This window comes from Onychostoma macrolepis, chromosome 18, assembly GCF_012432095.1.
Source record: "Onychostoma macrolepis isolate SWU-2019 chromosome 18, ASM1243209v1, whole genome shotgun sequence".
In the NCBI taxonomy this organism is placed as follows: domain Eukaryota; kingdom Metazoa; phylum Chordata; class Actinopteri; order Cypriniformes; family Cyprinidae; genus Onychostoma; species Onychostoma macrolepis.
Genome location: NC_081172.1, coordinates 9,312,577 through 9,331,674, shown reverse-complemented (window position 1 = coordinate 9,331,674; position 19,098 = coordinate 9,312,577). Strand labels below are relative to the sequence as shown.

The 19,098-nt window shown below is 37.5% G+C and overlaps 2 protein-coding genes and 1 long non-coding RNA gene across 8 annotated transcripts in view; 2 read left to right on the top strand and 1 right to left on the bottom strand.

The window, feature by feature from the left end:
• The window catches only part of btbd11b (BTB (POZ) domain containing 11b), a 63,703-nt gene extending 49,025 nt beyond the window's left edge, over window positions 1-14,678 (top strand). For 4 of the 5 annotated variants that reach the window (XM_058750651.1, XM_058750650.1, XM_058750648.1 and 1 more), the window contains exons 6-18: window positions 57-222; window positions 1,587-1,676; window positions 3,710-3,811; window positions 4,123-4,216; window positions 4,327-4,462; window positions 4,566-4,786; window positions 7,181-7,359; window positions 8,335-8,440; window positions 9,253-9,355; window positions 9,572-9,653; window positions 9,817-9,885; window positions 13,248-13,361; window positions 13,459-14,678. In XM_058750651.1, coding sequence (XP_058606634.1) covers window positions 57-222; window positions 1,587-1,676; window positions 3,710-3,811; window positions 4,123-4,216; window positions 4,327-4,462; window positions 4,566-4,786; window positions 7,181-7,359; window positions 8,335-8,440; window positions 9,253-9,355; window positions 9,572-9,653; window positions 9,817-9,885; window positions 13,248-13,361; window positions 13,459-13,668 — 1,672 coding nt within the window. In that variant the 3' untranslated portion in view covers window positions 13,669-14,678. The remainder of the gene's footprint in view (window positions 1-56; window positions 223-1,586; window positions 1,677-3,709; window positions 3,812-4,122; window positions 4,217-4,326; window positions 4,463-4,565; window positions 4,787-7,180; window positions 7,360-8,334; window positions 8,441-9,252; window positions 9,356-9,571; window positions 9,654-9,816; window positions 9,886-13,247; window positions 13,362-13,458) is intronic. The other variant, XM_058750653.1, reaches the window with a different exon arrangement.
• Window positions 13,995-17,536, bottom strand: LOC131523980 (uncharacterized). The gene is made up of 3 exons (XR_009266895.1): window positions 17,434-17,536; window positions 17,163-17,268; window positions 13,995-14,090 (listed from the first exon to the last, which is right to left on the bottom strand). It is a non-coding gene; the product is annotated as an uncharacterized LOC131523980 (long non-coding RNA).
• mlc1 (modulator of VRAC current 1) overlaps window positions 17,219-19,098 on the top strand; it is a 17,090-nt gene continuing 15,210 nt past the window's right edge. For both annotated transcript variants that reach the window (XM_058750659.1, XM_058750658.1), the window contains exons 1-2: window positions 17,219-17,337; window positions 17,553-17,694. In XM_058750659.1, coding sequence (XP_058606642.1) covers window positions 17,679-17,694 — 16 coding nt within the window. In that variant the 5' untranslated portion in view covers window positions 17,219-17,337; window positions 17,553-17,678. The remainder of the gene's footprint in view (window positions 17,338-17,552; window positions 17,695-19,098) is intronic.

The window sequence follows — 19,098 nt, the reverse complement described above, 5'->3', positions numbered from 1 at the left end:
CTTTTTTTTGTAGAGGATTAAGACATTAGAGAGATGTTTTTGTATGTGTGCCGCAGGACTGATGACTGTTTCTGCGTGTCACGTAAGCTGGATGCAGCCTCTACCGAGGCCAAGTTCCTGCAGGACCTGGGCTTCCGCATGCTCAACTGTGGCCGCACTGACCTTGTCAACCAGGCCATCAACTTACTAGGACCCGGTGGAATCAACAGTATGAGTGAACAGGTTTGAATGATTCTTACATAAACAGACATGTTCATGCACACAAATATAAAACTTGCCATTATTTTTGTATTTAACAGTATGTTAAGGTAGGGGTTTTATCATCTTTTTAATGGGAACCCCATTCCTGAAATACACACTTCCGTATTAAATTTTGGGGTCGGTAAGAGTTTTTTAAAGAAAGAAATGAATACTTTTATTCAGCGAGGTATCCTTAAATTGAAATTATTTTAACTTATCAAAATATTCCGAGGGAAAAAATGATCAGGGTTTCCACAAAATATTCAATTGAAAATGCTGCTTTGCTATCACAGGAATAAAGAACAATTTTAACATATATCAAAATAGAAAACAGTTCATTTAAACTCTTTTTAGCATATTTTTGATCAAATTAATTCAGCTTGTTTAAATAAAAATGTAAAAATCTTCTCAACACTAAAGCTTTGAATGGAAAAGGAAGCTGCATATTTTCATGTATAAAACATTTATAATGTGCAAGAAAAATGGTAAGTGTTTTCTTTTACAAATGTGTGCTTTGAATAGAATAAAATAATTACATTTCATCTAAATTTAATTAATATAATTGTCTAGCAGAATTTAATCAAATTTTGAATGTGAAACACTTTTTTTTAATAACTTAAGTTTACATGTTAACTTTGACAGCCATAAACAAACCTTTTTCTCAAATAATAAATAAATAAATAGCTTCCTGGGGCTTTGAAAACCTGTGGTGAGTTATTTTGCATTGGATTTGGCCTGGTCCTGTAACCTAAAAGTTGCAGGTTCAGCCCCTAGAAGTGGTTCGTTCACGAGGTCCCGTCCTAGTACAAATGCAGGTGCAACTCCAGGTGCAAAAATGTATTATACATCACTTTAAACAGTTAAACACAACTAAATGCAGATTAATGCATAAATTGATAGGTTGCTGCTGACTATAAATGCTTGCACAAATTGCTATATTTTCCATTTATGGAAGCCCAGAAGGGAACAAACAGATTTGCACAGCAGGTTTCCCTCAAGATTCACAGTGTTTAACGGTTGACCGTATTAATCAGTGCACACACCAGTGCGCTTTCCATCACTGATTGCTTTGCTCTGTTATTGACCTCGGGGAGTGGAAACATTTGCCATTACCTTTGTTTCTTAACTAATTCGCTTGTTATCTGATTTTCCATCTCTTGATTTGAGTAACGTTATGGTTTTCCAGGAGATTGGTTCCTATCAACACAAGAAGACTCGTTTTGTTTAGAGGAATGCATTTAAATGAAATGCTGCATATTGTCAAGTTGCATTCCCTCGTTACTCCACAATCAGGAGATATGTCTGGCACGTGCTCAGTGTTAACTGGTCTTTTGTGGGTTTTGCAGGGAATGACCCCTCTGATGTACGCATGTGTTCGCGGTGACGAAGCCATGGTTCAGATGCTGCTAGACGCAGGAGCCGACATCAACAGTGAGGTTTGTGACTACATCTCTGCTGTGTTCTTATATACACATTCTGTACACCCATCCTCCCCGTCATGTAGTTTCATGTGTAGTATTTGTGTTTATGTGTTGTAGTATGACAGGAGAAAACTCAGACTGCTTTGCATGCACATGAGGGATTTGTCTGGGTAGATTTCCTCTGTGTTTGTTGGAAGTCACTGTCACTAGGTGTTGTTCTGCCAAACTCGGCCCTAGAAGCTAGCGAAGACAGATTTCTCACTAATATAGATGCTCACTATTTGTCGCTATTTCCAGCTTGTTAAAACACGTCTCAGAGAGATATCACCGCAAGTCACAGTTTCAGTCACTTGAAGCAGGGAAATAATATTGTTTACATCTGTGTGTCATAAAAATGCGAAAAGTTCATTGACGTTCGCTATGAATCAGGTTTTGCTTTCTCTCTCACAAAACCTTACACCTTCTACCTCCATCAAACAACTCACAAGAATTTTGACTTGCTTTTTACCGTCAAAACAACCTTCAATTTTTGTAACTTTAGAATATGTAGAAATAAATTTTAATTGAAATGTAAATGTAAAAAATAAATGTATATACAGTGGTGTCCATATTTGATCATTTTAAAAATAATTTACATTTAGTCATTTAGCAGACGCTTATCCAAAGCGACTTACAAATGAGGACAATATAGAAGCAATCAAAACAATAATATGCAAGTGCTGTGACAAGTCTCGGTTAGCCTCATGTAGTACACGTAGTAAGTTTTTAAAATATATAATAAAGAAAAAGAAAACAAGTAGATACAATAGAAAAAGAATAGGGAACACTAGTGTTAGAGGGTCTTCTTTAAATAAAAACAAAACAAGTCAAAAGAATAGAGAATGCTAGTGTTAGAGGGTATTTTTTATAATAAAATAAAATTTAAAATAATAATTGAATAAACATTTTTTTATTGAAGATGCTGGTTAAAACCTCAGAAGTGTGTTATAATTATGTTAACCTTCAGTTTGCCAAATGCAAGGTATTTGGTGCTGGTGTTAACATAAATTAGAGTAGAAATAACAGAAATAAAAATACTTAATTTAAAGAATTTAATATACACTAATTCAAGCAAATTATATTATCAGCATAATAATTTTAGTTACATGTTGAATTGAAAAGCTAATGTAATTTTTTTTTGTAATTAATGAATTGAAAATAATATTAAAATGTATTTTAGTAGGTCTTTTAAAATAATTTTACGGTATTTCTGATGCTTTGATATTTCTGAAAGTTGAAACATTTCTTATTATACTCTAAAAAAAATGTACGCCTATTTTTAAGATTTATGCAATTTAATTAATAGTAAAATTCTAATATAATAATAATCCTTATATATTTTAATTGAATAATTGATTAATGATTGTTCAATTGTTCAAATAAAATACATAAGGATTATTCAATTCAGTTTGATGGAATTGTACTGCACTCTTAAAAATAAAGGTGCTTCACGATGCCATAGAAGGACTTTTTGTGTCTAAATGGTTCCATAAAGAACCTTTAACATCTGGTTTCACAAAAGGTTCTTTGTGGCGAAAGAAGGTTCTTCAGATTATTAAGAAAGGTAAGAAAGAGATGGTTCTTTAAAGAATCTTTGACTGTATGGTTCTTTGTGGAACCAAAAATAGTTCAGCAATGGTTCTATGGCATCGCTATGAAGAACCTTTAAAGCACCTTTATTTTTAAGAGTGTATTAATTAAATTGTTTAATTCTTAAAAATAGGCCTATTATTTGGAGAGGGGGTATTATCAATGAAGAAAATATTCAAGCTGCTTAATATTTTTGTGGAAACTGTCACTTTTTATCAATTTAAAGCATTCATATTGAATAAAAGTGTGCTTGTATACTGTACAGGCAGCTCATATAAAGAGGCAAAAAGGCCAAAGATCCTCTCCTATCTCCATATTTTCAGCTGAGCGCAGCGTCTCTGTGCTTTTCCCAGGACAGGTTTTTAAAGGTCTCCATCTCTCTGATTTGTGCCCTGCTCTGTCCCCTGTACCTCCCTTAGGTGCCAAACACAGTGCAAAAGTACCCCTCAGTCTTCCCAGAGACCCGGCAGGCCACTCCTCTCACCTTCGCCATACTTCACCAGCACATCCCCGTGGTGCAGGTAGTGACGTCTCTCTCCTGCCCGAACTTTCAGCAAGATTTTAAGCCAAACAACTGAATCAGACTAAAATTCCTGTAGCGTATGCATCAGTTTTCTCCTGAAAGCCTTGTCTGCATGAATTGGGGTTTTCATTTTAGCATGAAGTCGTACAGCCATTATGATTCATTATGTGTTATGCTTATTTCATTGTCATTGTCTCTAATTCTTCGAATTAATCTTAGCAGGAATTGCTTTCATTAGCTTATTCACTACAGCTGGAGTTCTCCATAATGGAAAACCAGATCTCTTCTCTCTCCTTCCTTTAATCTCAGTTGCTTCTGGACGCTGGAGCTAATGTTGAGGGCTCTCTGCAGGACGGGATGGAGAACTACACTGAGACGCCTTTGCAGTTAGCTGCCGCTGCAGGTAAGAAAGCTCATACTGCAGACCGGACAACAGTGCCACTTCCTTCTCGAATTACTGAATTATAAGCCAGCGAGACCACAAGAGAGGACTCAGCAGTTTGTGTGCTGTAGGGAACTTTGAGCTGGTCAGTCTGCTTTTGGAGAGAGGAGCAGACCCCATGGTTGGGACCATGTACCGCAACGGCATCTCTACCGCACCGCAAGGGGACATGAACTCCTACAGCCTGGCTGCAGCGCATGGACACAGGTAACACACACACACACACACACATTAGTCAAATATACACACACAGTCTCGTAATTTATTAATAAAACTGCAAAATCGTATCATCCTCATCCTCGTGCTGCAGGAACGTGTTCTGCAAGCTTCTGTCGCAGTCGGAAAAGGGGAAGGCAGATGTTCTGTCTCTACAGGAGATCTTGGCTGAGGGATCAGAGATGGAAGAGAGGAATTCCCTGAAGATGGAAGCAACCCGCACGGGGAAAGCCAAACTCAAAGCTCTTAGAGAAGCGATGTATCACAGCTCTGAACACGGCTATGTCGACATCACATTGGACATCAGAAGTCTAGGTCAGTACTGACAGTGTATCTACAATAATAAAATAATCACATCACAATGAATTTGCATAACATTAAGTTACTTACTGTAAGTATAGCTTAATGTAATGAATGGCTTGTTGAATAGAGGTGTGCTGTGGAACATTTTGATATGGCATACAATAAAACAGAAACTTGCATGGAACTGCTATATATGCTATATATACATCTACACTTGACCCTCTAACACTAGAACTCACTATTCTATTTCTATTCTATCTACTTGTCATATATACTGTATATATATATATATATATATACACACACAGTAGTTTTCTTTTTAACTATTATGAAAACAACAAAATAACTTGACCCTCTAACACTAGCTCTATCTATTCTTTTCTGTCTTTTTATTATTTTTATTGATTATATATATATAAACACAACCCGAATTCAGGAAATGTTGGGACGTTTTTTAAATTTGAATAAAATGAAAACTAAAAGACTTTCAAATCACATGAGCCAACATTTTATTAACAATACAACATAGATAACATAACAAATGTTTAAACTGAGAAATTTTACAATTTTATGCACAAAAAATCGAGGGTTATAAGTTTCTGGAGTTTTGGTGTTGGAATTTGGTCCCATTCTTGCCTGATATAGGTTTCCAGCTGCTGAAGAGTTCGTGGTCGTCTTTGATGTATTTTTTGTTTAATGGTGCACCAAATGTTCTCTATAGGTGAAAGATCTGGACTGCAGGCAGGACAATTCAGCACCCAGACTCTTCTACTACGAAGCCATGCTGTTGTAATAGCTGCAGTATGTGGTTTTGCATTGTTCTGCTGAAATACACGTTGTCTGGAGGGGAGCATATGTTGCTCTAAAACCTTTATATACCTTTCAGCATTCATAGTGCCTTCCAAAACATGCAAGCTGCCCATACAGTATGCACTTATGCACCCCCATACCATCAGAGATGCTAGCTTTTGAACTGAACGCTGATGACACGCTGGAAGGTCTCCCTCCTCTTTAGCCCGGAGGACACCGCTTCCGTGATTTTCAACAAGAATGTCAAATTTGGACTCGTCTGACCATAGAACACTTTTCCACTTTGAATCATTGCATTTTAAATGAGCCTTGGCCCACAGGACACATATGGCCCCGTGTTCACATATGGTTTCCTTTTTGCATGATAGAGCTTTAGTTGGCATCTGCAAATGGCACGGCGGATTGTGTTTACCGACAGTGGTTTCTGGAACTATTCCTGGGCCCATTTAGTAATGTCAATGACAGAATCATGCCGATGAGTGAAGCAGTGTCATCTGAGGGCCCAAAAACCACAGGCATCCAACAAAGGTCTTCGGCCTTGTCCCTTACGCACAGAGATTTCTCCAGTTTCTCTGAATCTTTTGATGATGTTATGCACTGTAGATGATGAGATTTGCAAAGCCTTTGCAATTTGACGTTGAGGAACTTTGTTTTTAAAGTATTCCACAATCTTTTTACGCACTCTTTCACAGATTGGAGAGCCTCTGCCCATCTTTACTTCTGAGAGGCTCTGCCTCTCTAAGACATCCCTTTTATAGCTAATCATGTTACAGACCTGATGTATGTACAATTAACTTAATTAGTTGCCAGATGTTCTCCCAGCTGAATCTTTTCAAAATTTTGAAAGTCTTTTAGTTTTCATTTTATTCAAATTGAAAAAAAACGTCCCAACATTTCTGGAATTCGGGTTGTATATATATATATTATGAAAACGTGTTTATATATATATTTTTGTATATATTTATATATAAATATATTTCTATAATATGTGTATTTATACTTTTATTAAGCAAGGGTGCATTAAATTGACCAAAAGTGACACATTTATTATAAAATATTATATGTTTAAAATATTATATTATAAAATTTCAAATGAATTTGTTCAAAATAAATGCTGTTTTTGAACTTTCTATTCATCCAAAAAAAAAAAAAAAAATCAAGGCTTCAACAAAAATATTAAGCAGCACAACTTTTTCCAGCATCCATTATACTAAGAAATGTTCCTTGAGCACTAAATCAGCATTTTAGAATGATTTCTGAAGGATCATGTGACACTGAAGACTGGAGTAATGCCTGCTGAAAACTCAGAAAGAAAGAAATGACATTTTAAAATATATTAAAATACAAAACAGTTTCTTTTTGTTATAATTATGTTTCAAAGTACTTTTGTTCTACTGTATTTTTGATTGAATACATGCAGCCTTGGTGAGCTTAAGGTATTCTTTCAGAAACATTTTATCTTGCCGATTCAAAACTTTTGAATGGTAGTATATACCATTGTGAAAATCTTAAAGGCGACTTACATCACTGATCACATAACATTTCCACTTGTTAAAAAGTAAAACAGTGTTTGTCATTTGTTTTTTTGTATATCAGGGGTGCCCTGGACACTGCACACCTGGCTGGAGTCCCTGCGAACCTGTTTCCTGCAGCACCGGCGGCCGCTGATCCAGGGTCTGCTGAAAGAGTTCAGCTCTATTGAAGAGGAGGAGTACACAGAGGAACTCATAACACACGGCCTCCCACTCATGTTCCAGATCCTGCGTGCCAGCAAGGTGAACAAAAACACATGCTAAACTCACAAGCACCAACACAAGAGTGCAAATTTCCACAACTGACATCATATGCTTTCTCTGGAATCAAACCTCTGATCTTGGTAGTAGCTTGCCTGAGATACATGATCATACCCATTAGGTATAATCCAAGGGTTACTTCTCATAGAATCCTTAGAGTCCAGAACCCTGGGGAGCATATTGCTTCTGTAGAACAGGAAGTGAAGGCAGAAACTTGCATAATTTGAATTGGGCATTCTGTTGACGTCCTCCCACAGCATTATGTAATAGTGAGCTTCGCTTTGAAACCTAGGGTGCTAGAAAGAATCCTTAGACACTGACCATTACATCTGCTTCACACATCCATACCTACTCCCTCTATAGCAGATCAGGAAGTAAAGATAAATGTGGATTTCCTTCTATTGGGGCTACAGTAGGTGTATGTGTGAGCGTGTTTGTCAAGGTTGATCTATGGTGGAATCAAGGAACCTTACTCTGAGCCCTGCAGGGATGACTGACAGTTTCCGCTCCCTGCTCAACCTTCACAAGTAATGCGTGTCTGCTTGTTAGTACAAAGAGAGAGAGACCAAGAGACAGAACGGCAGAGAGAGCGGGAGAGAGAGGAAATAGCGGTGCTATGCTGACAGCAGGTGATTTGTAGAGGCAGAGGCAGGCCGGGCGAGAGAAATGTCAAGTTGATGAGGAACCTCTAACAATCTTTCAGAGAAGCTGATCGTTCGAACTGCAGAAGGAGCGAACTGACAGGGATTTAAGAGTTTTACTCCTATCGCCTTCATAACAAAGTACTGATCCCAAAAAAACACCATACATTGATACTTCTCAAGGATAGATGGTGCGGTTTTGCTATGCAAGCTTACACATAACCTTCACACAATTCAGGCACTGTAAAATGTGTTGTTTTGTATTTGGGGCTTGATGAGAGGGGTCTTACCTGTTACTCTTTCTTATGGTTTGCAGAATGAAGTGATTAGTCAGCAGCTGGCCATGATATTTACTCAGTGCTATGGACCGTATCCGATCCCCAAACTTACAGAGATCAAGAGGAAACAGACATCAAGACTGGGTACGTAGCACCAGATATCAGGTTGTGCCGTGCTCTCTGTAAAACACAAACAACTGCAAGCTTTTCGTGACCAACAGAAAGTGACATTTTGAATTGAACTGAGCACTCTTTTTGTTCATGAAATGTCAAGTGAAAAATGTCATTTGTGGGTGGTTCTGCCATTAAAAAATATTTTAAATGCAAGTTGAAGAGATCAGGTTGAAGAGTTCAGTCAAAAATGAGATTTCTGTCATTATGTACTCACCCTCGTGTCACTCTGAGCCATATGACTGATTTCTTTTGTGGAACACAAAATTCTGAAGAGTGCACTGCAATTAAGAACAGTTTATTTGAATAATAATAAAATTTATCTTTAAAATTCAAATTAAATTCCATCTTTGTAAAAACTCATTTAAGTTCATTTAAACTAAATTAAGAATCATTTACAGTAACTGAAATAAAGCTAAAATAAAATGAGGTGAACCCATTAACTGCAACGGTTCGATTTACAAACAGATCATTGAAACCAGTTTTGTGAATTGTATTCGTCTCAAAAGAATGTTGAATTCGTAATAAAAAAAAAAAAAAAACTCTGTTGGCTGTAAAGATTTTCATTGAAAAAAGACAAAAAATTCAGTCTGTTTCTCAATATGATCAGTATGATTTGTTTTGACTTCATACGGGTTGGGAACAGTATAAGAGTAAATATGACAGAATTTTCATTTTTGGATGAACCTTTGGAGTTCTTTTGGCAGTGACTGTGGTATGCTGCTGATTTCCACGGATTCCACAGTTGCAACTAATGAAATGCATCTGTGATATGTTTGTGTCAGATCCTCATTTTCTAAACAACAAGGAGATGTCAGATGTGACCTTCCTGGTGGAAGGAAAGCCATTCTATGCTCACAAAGTTTTGCTCTTCACCGCCTCCAACAGGTCAGTTGGTGCACTGCATCCACCTGAAAAATAAACCCTGTATAATTACAGTACATACAGTGTAACAGTGACAGTGTGCCTTTTTTGCTTTTGTTCTTTTGATTACAATACCTTATTAATAACACACATATGAGGCCCAAGAACTGCTTAATTTCATTAATTGTTACTCTTTAAGGAGTGCTATTATTGTTTTAACGTCTCCTTCTTGTACCCAAGGTTTAAATTACTTCTGGCAAACAGACCAGCTGCTGAGAACACCTGTATCGAAATCAGCCATGTCAAATACAATGTATTTCAGGTACAGTCCGACTGCTCCACTAATGCTCTGAGAAGATGCAAGTGTGTCTTGCTATTTTTATGCTGCTTTTATTTAGAGGGAAAGGAGAGCTCATCATTTTTATATTATGGTCTATTGAGTGTCAGACTGATGCATGAAACATTATATTTTGCTTTCCATATAGCTGGTGATGCAGTATCTGTACTGTGGTGGAACGGATTCACTTCACATCAGAAACACTGAAGTTATGGATGTAAGTACTAATAACTCTGTTTCAGTCCTTATGTTATGCAATCTAGCATTTATATTTAAAGGGATTTTACAGTTTAAAGCTGTCAAACTGATTCTTATTACAGCAGCAATATAAGACCAGTGTTCAGTTACTAATTGAAGTTATTATTATTTCTTCCACACATTAATAAAGTTCATTAGCCTCACTATGTACTTATCAGAATGAGAATCAGAATGAGCTTTATTGCCAGGTGTGTTTACACATACGAGGAATTTGTATGTCGTTTAAACATTTGTTCAAAGATTTGTTTCATTCAAAGCTTTTATGCTCACCAAGGCTGCAAGAAATACAGAAAAAACAGTAATATTGTGAAATATTATTACAATTTTAAATAACTGTTTTCTATTTTAATATATTCTAAAATGCAATTTATTCTTGTGTTGGCAAAGCTGAATTTTCATCAGACATTACTCACTCGATCCTTGAGAAATCATTCTAACATGCTGATTTGATGTTCGATGAATATTTCTTATTATTATCAATGTTGAAAACAGTTGAGCTGCTTAATTTTTTCTTTTTTGGAAACCATAATTTTTTCAGGATTCTAAAGTTCAAAAGAACAGTATTTATTTGAAAAAAGCATTTATTTGATGTCTTTACTTACTGTCACTTTTGATCAATTTAATGCATTTTTGTTGAATGAAAGTATTAATTTCTTTTAGCCAAAGAAATCTTAGGTAGTGTAAATAAAATACTAAAATAAAAATAAAAACTAACTACACAAATAAAACAGTACAAGATTATATATATATATATATATATATATATATACACACACACACACACACACACACACACACACACACAGTATTTATGTATACAGTATCTCACAGAAGTGAGTACACCCCTCACATTTTTGTAAATATTTTATTATATCTTTTCATGTGACAACACTGAAGAAATTACACTTTGCTACAATGTAAATTAGTGAGTTTACAGCTTGTATAACAGTGTAAATTAGCTGTCCCCTCAAAATAACTCAACACACAGCCAATAATGTCTAAACTGCTGGCCACAAAAGTGAGTACACCCCTAAGTGAAAATGTCCAAATTGGGCCCAAAGTGTCAATATTTTGTGTGACCACCATTATTTTCCAGCACTGCCTTAACCCTCTTGGGCATGGAGTTCACCAGAGCTTCACAGGTTGCCACTGGAGTCCTCTTCCACTCCTCCATGATGACATCACGGAGCTGGTGGATGTTAGAGACTTTGCACTCCTCCATCTTCCGTTTGAGGATGCCCCACAGATGCTCAATAGGGTTTAGGTCTGGAGACATGCTTGGCCAGTCCATCACCTTTACCCTCAGCTTCTTTAGCAAGGCAGTGGTCGTCTTGGAGGTGTGTTTGGGGTCGTTATCATGTTGGAATACTGCCCTGTGGCCCAGTCTCCGAAGGGAGGGAATCATGCTCTGCTTCAGTATGTCACAGTGCATGTTGGCATTCATGGTTCCTTCAATGAACTGTAGCTCCCCAGTGCCGGCAGCACTCATGCAGCCCCAGACCATGACACTCCCACCACCATGCTTGACTGTAGGCAAGACACATTTGTCTTTGTACTCCTCACCTGGTTGCCGCCACACACGCTTGACACCATCTGAACCAAATAATTTATCTTGGTCTCATCAGACCACAGGACATGGTTCCAGTAATCCATGTCCTTAGTCTGCTTGTCTTTAGCAAACTGTTTGCGGGCTTTCTTGTGCATCATCTTTAGAAGAGGCTTCCTTCTGGGATGACAGCCATGCAGACCAATTTGATGCAGTGTGCGGCGTATGGTCTGAGCACTGACAGGCTGACCCCCCACCCCTTCAACCTCTGCAGCAATGCTGGCAGCACTCATACGTCTATTTCCCAAACACAACCTCTGGATTCTCAACTTCTTTGGTCGATCATGGCGAGGCTTGATCTGAGTTGAACCTGTCCTGTTAAACCGCTGTTTGGTCTTGGCCACCATGCTGCAGCTTAATTTCAGGGTCTTGGCAATCTTCTTATAGCCACGCCATCTTTATGTAGCGCAACAATTCTTTTTTTCAGATCCTCAGAGAGTTCTTTGCCAGGAGGTGCCATGTTGAACTTCCAGTGACCAGTATGAGAGAGTAGCTGTGTCTCATTTAGAAGGCTGCGTCCTCCGGAGGTCTCATTCGAAGGGTGCATACGTCATCGAGGCTGTCTCATTTCAGAAAAGCAAGTAGGACACTCCGAATGCAACCTTCGAATGCGACCTTCTTTCACGGGAATTCGGAGGATGCATCAGGTGTATCCTTCACTGCAACAGATAACCCACAATTCTTTGCGTCAATAAACAACTGTCGTTAATTTGAAAAATGCCGGTGCCGGCAGATGTACACACAAGCGCAGATGTGGTGTTTTCAACTTAACTTAAATTGCCTCCAATAAAAACTTTGAGGTTGATATAGGTTAAACTTTGTTCTTAATATCCTCCTCCTTTTTTTCTCTAACAGCTGTCTGTTGTACGAACGTTGCAGCTCCTCAAACATTGAGCGAAATAAAACAAGCTTTTTTTTTTAAATTACTTTCCAAATTTAGAAACATTTTTCCTTAATTTAAGTAGTGTGAGAGTGCAACAATGCTCTAAATGTGTTGGCAAATCAACGTGATACTTCCTGTTTTTTTTTCCCGCCCGTCCTACGAAGGCCGTCTCGTTTAATTCTAGGTTGAGGACACTTCGTATACGTTATGCATCCTACAGAGGATGCAACCTCCAGAGGATTCGACCTCCGGAGGACGCAGCCTTCTAAATGAGACACAGCCAGTGAGAGCGATAACACCAAATTTAACACACCTGCTCCCCATTCACACCTGAGACCTTGAAACACCAACGAGTCACATGACACCTGGGAGAGAAAATAGCTAATTGGGCCCAATTTGGACATTTTCACTTAGGGGTGTACTCACTTTTGTGGCCAGCGGTTTAGACATTAATGGCTGTGTGTTGAGTTATTTTGAGGGGACAGCAAATTTACACTCATTACTGTACAGCGGTTTAGACATTAATGGCTGTGTGTTGAGTTATTTTGAGGGGACAGCAAATTTACACTCATTACTTTACATTGTAGCAAAGTGTCATTTCTTCAGTGTTGTCACATGAAAAGATATAATAAAATATTTACAAAAACGTGAGGGGTGTACTCACTTCTGTGAGACGCTGTATATATATATATATATATATATATATATATGTATATATATATATATTTTTTTTAAATTGACATGTATTATTGATTACCTTATATACAATATTAGGCTTATTTGAATTTTATTTCTTTTGGTCTCAACATCTCTCTGCTCCGCTTTCTTCCAGCTCCTCTCTGCATCTAAGTTCTTCCAGCTGGAGGCTTTACAGAGACACTGTGAGATCATCTGCGCCAAGAACATCAACACCGAAACTTGTGTGGAGATCTACAACCATGCTAAAGTAATATACAATCGAACATGTTCTCAGATTTAATTTTCCACGCTTATGAAACATTCTTTACATTCTCAGTATGTTCTTTCCTCTCCTTCTCTCTTAGTTCCTGGAGGCACCTGAGCTGTCGGCCTACATCGAGGGCTACTTTCTGAAGAACATGGCAGTTCTCATAGAGCTTGAGCCATTTAAACAGTTGCTCTATAACACCCCAGTGGAAAACTGCTGCTCCGACGCGTTGCATGATCTGGAGAAGACGCTGGCCACGCGCATTCGCTCCATTCATCTGTCCTCCTCGAAGGGATCCATTGTCTAAAACTGCCTTCAGCCTTCATCAAAGCATGCTGAAATCTCAACACGTGCACTTCCTCCAGGACTCTAGCAGTGCGGTGTAAATGTGTTCATTCAGTGGCAGTAGCAATGCACTCGTAGTTCTCCATCTAGGACTGTGGTGATATTCTCAACAGACTTGATCTGTGCTTTAGGTAACAGCCATAAAGGAAACAATGCCATTTTACATTTCATCTCCAAATTGAATAACACCTGTGACAGATAATGGTTTCTTAGATGCAGTACCTCTACTAACCTTGGAATATTGCAATTCCAGTAACTCATTTTGAAGCAGTATGAGCAGCAAATGTGATGTGACCCAAAAAAGTGGTACTGTTGAGATCGCTACAGCAAGCAGGTCATGCTTTTTTGGTACATCATGGCTTAGGGGTACAAGGAGTTAGTCCTCTGGAATAGAAAACAACTCAATCATTGTCAGCACTGATTATAGATGTTACTAAATATGCTTCCTAGATTTGTATTTTTGAGCATTGAGATGATGCTTCTTCACAGTTGTACAGATATTGCTCTTGTTATCAGTAACCATATGTTTAAAATGTGGGCAGAGAATGTGGCTGCCAGTGTAAATACTGATGGAAATCTCTCATGTGGAGTAGTTTGATCTCCAGCTGTAAGTAGATGTATATAAGATGTCATCATCTTAAGAATTCCATCGAGAACTCACAATAATGTATTATAGAAGTGTTCTTGAAGTCTTGTTAACTGTTGTAAATGTAGATGAGCATGTAAGTATTTTCATGCTTGGGTTTTGTTGCTGTCGTCATGTCTTGCATTGACTTTACACTCTTCTGTGTGTGTGCGGGGGTCTGTTTTGTCTGGGAAAATGAACTATTATCAGCATGGAGTTGCAGAATTGTAGCTGTGAATCCCCTGACTGAAACGACTGATTCAGAATGTGGCTGCAATATGTTCTGATGTGCTATGTCTCTTATGACATTTGTGTCACTCGATGACTAAATCAGTGTTCTTTATAAAGATTACTACAAAATACTCATGCTTCTCGTCATTTTTCATAGTCTGGGATTTTTTTAATAAGCTGGAGGTTCATCATTTTTGTTTGCTTGTATTACAGAACCCAGGTTTTCCCAACTCAGATTTTACAGTACATTTACAGACATCAAGTGGCGACCCAAACCACAACTGGCTGACTTTCGCGCTTCGCTATGACTCTATGGCTGGTTGCATTTTATTACTTTATATTTTCCCCTCTGCTGTCCACAGTCATAGTAGACCTGTGACCCACAGACACAACTTACCAGCTGAGAACCAATGAGCTTAATAATTGTAATGCTGCTTGCTGAATTTTAATGCTGTTTGTTAGCTGATTCAGCAGCTCTGAGATTTCTTTTGCTTTCTGAGAAATCTTTTTTGTAACTTTGGAGTGCAACTTAGCCCTCAAGTTGTTTATACTGTGTTAAAGAAGACTTAATCTCAGCAAACCAGACAATGTTTACAGGCACAACAGATGCGAAAGAGGGAGAGGGGCAGAGGAGGAGGGAAGCATGAAGGGTTGCACTGAAAAAGCCAGGGATATATGAGTCAGAATAGTGAAAAGAAAGGAAAGGAACAAGAGAAGCATTGTCCTTTTATGTGGGAAGTAGTTGCCCATTGAAATCGGGACTCAAAGTTTGCAGGCTACTATATCTAGGGGTGACCTGTGAATTCAATATTTTTAATTTATCCAAAGTCCTAGATTTTAAATGATTTATAAGAGCATATTTACCTCAAAGAGGACATTTTTAATGTTTTTCACCATGTTCTCTATTTAGCCTATGTCAAGGACCTCGAACAGAATGTTTTAATAGCCTATTGAGTAGCTAGTCAACATTTGAAGTGGATCAAAACCTTTCATCAAACTTGTCCTAAAACCAAAATGCGTTCTTGTCTTGGGACAACTTTGATGAACTTTTTTGATCCACTTCAAATGCTGACTACTGTAGCCTATATCAAATGTTACATAATAAACAAACAAAAAATAATAATCAATTGTTTTGCGAAATAATTGTTTCAAAACGATTGAAAACTGAAGACTGGTTAAAACTCTTTAAATGCATCAAAAACAGCAATATGTTCAGAGATGTTCTACAAACAGCTGCACAAGAGTTTCAAATGTAGGTAATCTGCAAAATATTATGTTTAAAATATCATTAAATGCCAAATATTAATGTAGTCTTTATTAATTTGTGACACTTCTACCAACAAATTTGTAATAGCACTTTTACAATCAGTATTTTAGGAACTTGTTTTAAAATATGCGGAAATGATGGTGTGATTGTTTCGAAGATTCGGGAAGCAGTGAATCCAACTACTTCGATTCGTGTTCGATGCGGTTCTTAGAAAGCAATCATCTCTGCTGACTCTGGACGCGAACTGTCAAACGATTCAGCCCGAATTAGTTCAACCGGTTCACTGAAAAGAACCGGTCCAAAATGGCGATTGAGTGAGAAAAGTTGCGTTCACGCCACACATAGTAATAACCAGTGATGGGAATAACGGCGTTATAAATAAACGGCGTTACTAACAGCGTTATTTTTTTCAGTAACGAGTAATCAAACGAATTACTGTTTCCTCCGTTACAACGCCGTTACCGTTACTGACAATAAAATGTGGCGTTACTATATTATATTATTAGAATTTAATTTTTCAGTTCATCTGAATGGATGCGCAGTGTAGCTGTATTTGACGTACCATAAACTCTAGTGTGAAGCGCACAACTCACCGTCGCTTTCTCTCACATACACGCACGCAAAGAAAGATACAGAGCAAGAGAGTCTTTCATAACATGCAGAATTGACGCGCTACATGTAAACTATATTCTTTGTTGCATTTTCTTGTCAAAATATCGGAGTTCCTTTGGAATTCTTCAGCTTTTAAGAACTGCCGGTTTCTCTGGTAGTGGGCGGAACTAATGCGCAAACGACAATTTCATTGGCTGGCGCTCACCTATTATCGTCCTTGTTTTGATTTCAGCAAATTAATTCGAGCGAACGCAGACAACATGATTAATATTCATGAACCCAGCAGCTCATTGGTCCTTAGGGCGTTTTATATTGATGACAAATATGCCTTCACTTGGTTATTCTAATTACTAAAGTTCTATCATCATATAATATTAAATTATCATAATATTATATTATAATGCTTGACTGACTGGTACTAAGTGTCAGTAGATAAATAGTGTAGATTAATGTAGAATGTTTTATAATAATAATTTATTCTTTTTGGTGTCCATTTCATTAATTTAACATATTTAATATTGGGGGCATCCAAAGTTATTTGACATTTGAACATTTTTATAAAAAGTAACGCAATAGTTACTTTCCCTGGGAATTAGTTACTTTTATAATGATGTAACTCAGTTACTAACTCAGTTACTATTTGTGAGAAGTAACTAGTAACTATAACTAATTACTTTTTTAAAGTAACGTGCCCAACACTGGTAATAACCAAGATACCAACTTGTAAAAAGCTTTCACGTCTGGGAGTTCTCGGCTTGTACCACGTGACCGCTGCACCTCACGCGGAAATAGAGAAAAATGGCGGGCGTTCAAAGAAAGCTGTTACTCTAAAAAAGGGGAAAATAGATACATATATAGATACTATAATGTAACTTACTATAATATAAAAACATTATGTAAGTGTTCATACTGTTATTTTGTTGTTGTTTGTTTAGGTTAGCAATATTTATCGCCGTCATTAATAATAACAAACATTTGTAATTATTTTTTACCTGACACGGTTTCTGTGTTCTGCAATGTTTAGCAGTAGCATACACATGTAATGTTATGTTTTACAGCAGCCAGTAATTTTTACGGGGTCACTTGTTCATTTTGTTGACTGTCGCTATAGAAACGGGCAATCCCCAGTCCGAGGACGTGAACAGTACCGACTTGAAGGTCACGTGTTGTCATCTCGGAATTACGGTAATTACGGGATGGCGTGAAGGCAGCAATTTTCGATTTATCATGTGATATTATGGCAGCACCAGACAGTAAGTGTCGCTCTGTATACATTAAAGATATTTTATTAGGCAAATGACAACAGCAATCTTCATCTCATGTGAGTGTACTTGATTTTAAATATTTTTAAAGTGCAATTCATTCCTGTGAAGTGAATCAGGCTGAAACTTTTTATATGTGTGGTTCTTTTAGCATGCAGTACCAGATTTTATTTTTTAAAGCAACATTTATTGACCTTTAGTTTATGTCTTTAAATGCATATCCCAAAATCCCACAATGAATGTACAGTATCTCACAAAAGTGACCCCTCACATTTCAGCAACCATTTTAGTATATCTTCTCAAGGGACAATACTATAGATATGAAACTTGGATATATTTTAGAGTAGTCAATGTGCAGCTTGTGTAGCAGTACAAATTTATTGTCCTATAAAAATAACTCAACATATAGCCATTATTGTCTAAATAACTGGCAACAAAAATGAGTACACCCTAAGTGAACATGACGGTGTCAAAACGGTGTCCAAAGTGTCAATATTTTGTAGGGGCACCATTGTTATCTAGCACTGCCTTAATCCTCCTGGGCATGGAGTTCACCAGAGCTGCGCAGGTTGTTGCTGGCATCCTCTTCCACTCCTGCATAATGACATCACGCAACTGCTTCTCCACCTTCAGCTTGAGGATGATCCACAGGTGCTTAATAGGGTCTGGAGATGTACTTGGCCACTCCATCACCTTCACCTTCAGCTTCATCAGCAAGGCAGTTATTTTGGGGGTGTGTTTGGGGTCGTTATCATGTTGGAAAACTGCCGTTCGGCCCAGTTTCTGATGGGAGGGCATTATGTTCAGCATCAGAATGTCACAGTACATGTTGGAATCCATGTTTCCCTCAATGAAGGACAGCTCCCCAGTACCAGCAGCACTCATGCAACACCAGACCATTATGCTACCACCAGGGCCACATTAAGACTGCACTGGGCCCCGGGGCACTTACTGCAGGGCGACCCCATCACAATAATGATATATATATATATATATATAGTTATATATATATATGGGATAAAAATCCTATTTAAAGCTTTAACTACAGTATATGCGAATGTGACCCTTAGACCACAAAACCAGACTTAAGTCGCTTAAGTCGGTATATTTGTAGCAATAGCCAAAAATACATTGTATGGGTCAAAATTATAAAAAAAAAAACATTTATGCCGAAAATCATTAGGATATTAAGTAAAGATCATGTTCCATGAAGATATTTTGTAAATTTCTTACCGTAAATGTATAAAAACTTCATTTTTGATTAGTAATATGCATTGCTAAGAACTTCATTTGGACAACTTTAAAGGCGATTTTCTCAATATTTTGATTTCTTTTGCACCCTCAGATTCCAGATTTTCAAATAGTTGTATCTCGGCCAAATATTGTCCGATCCTA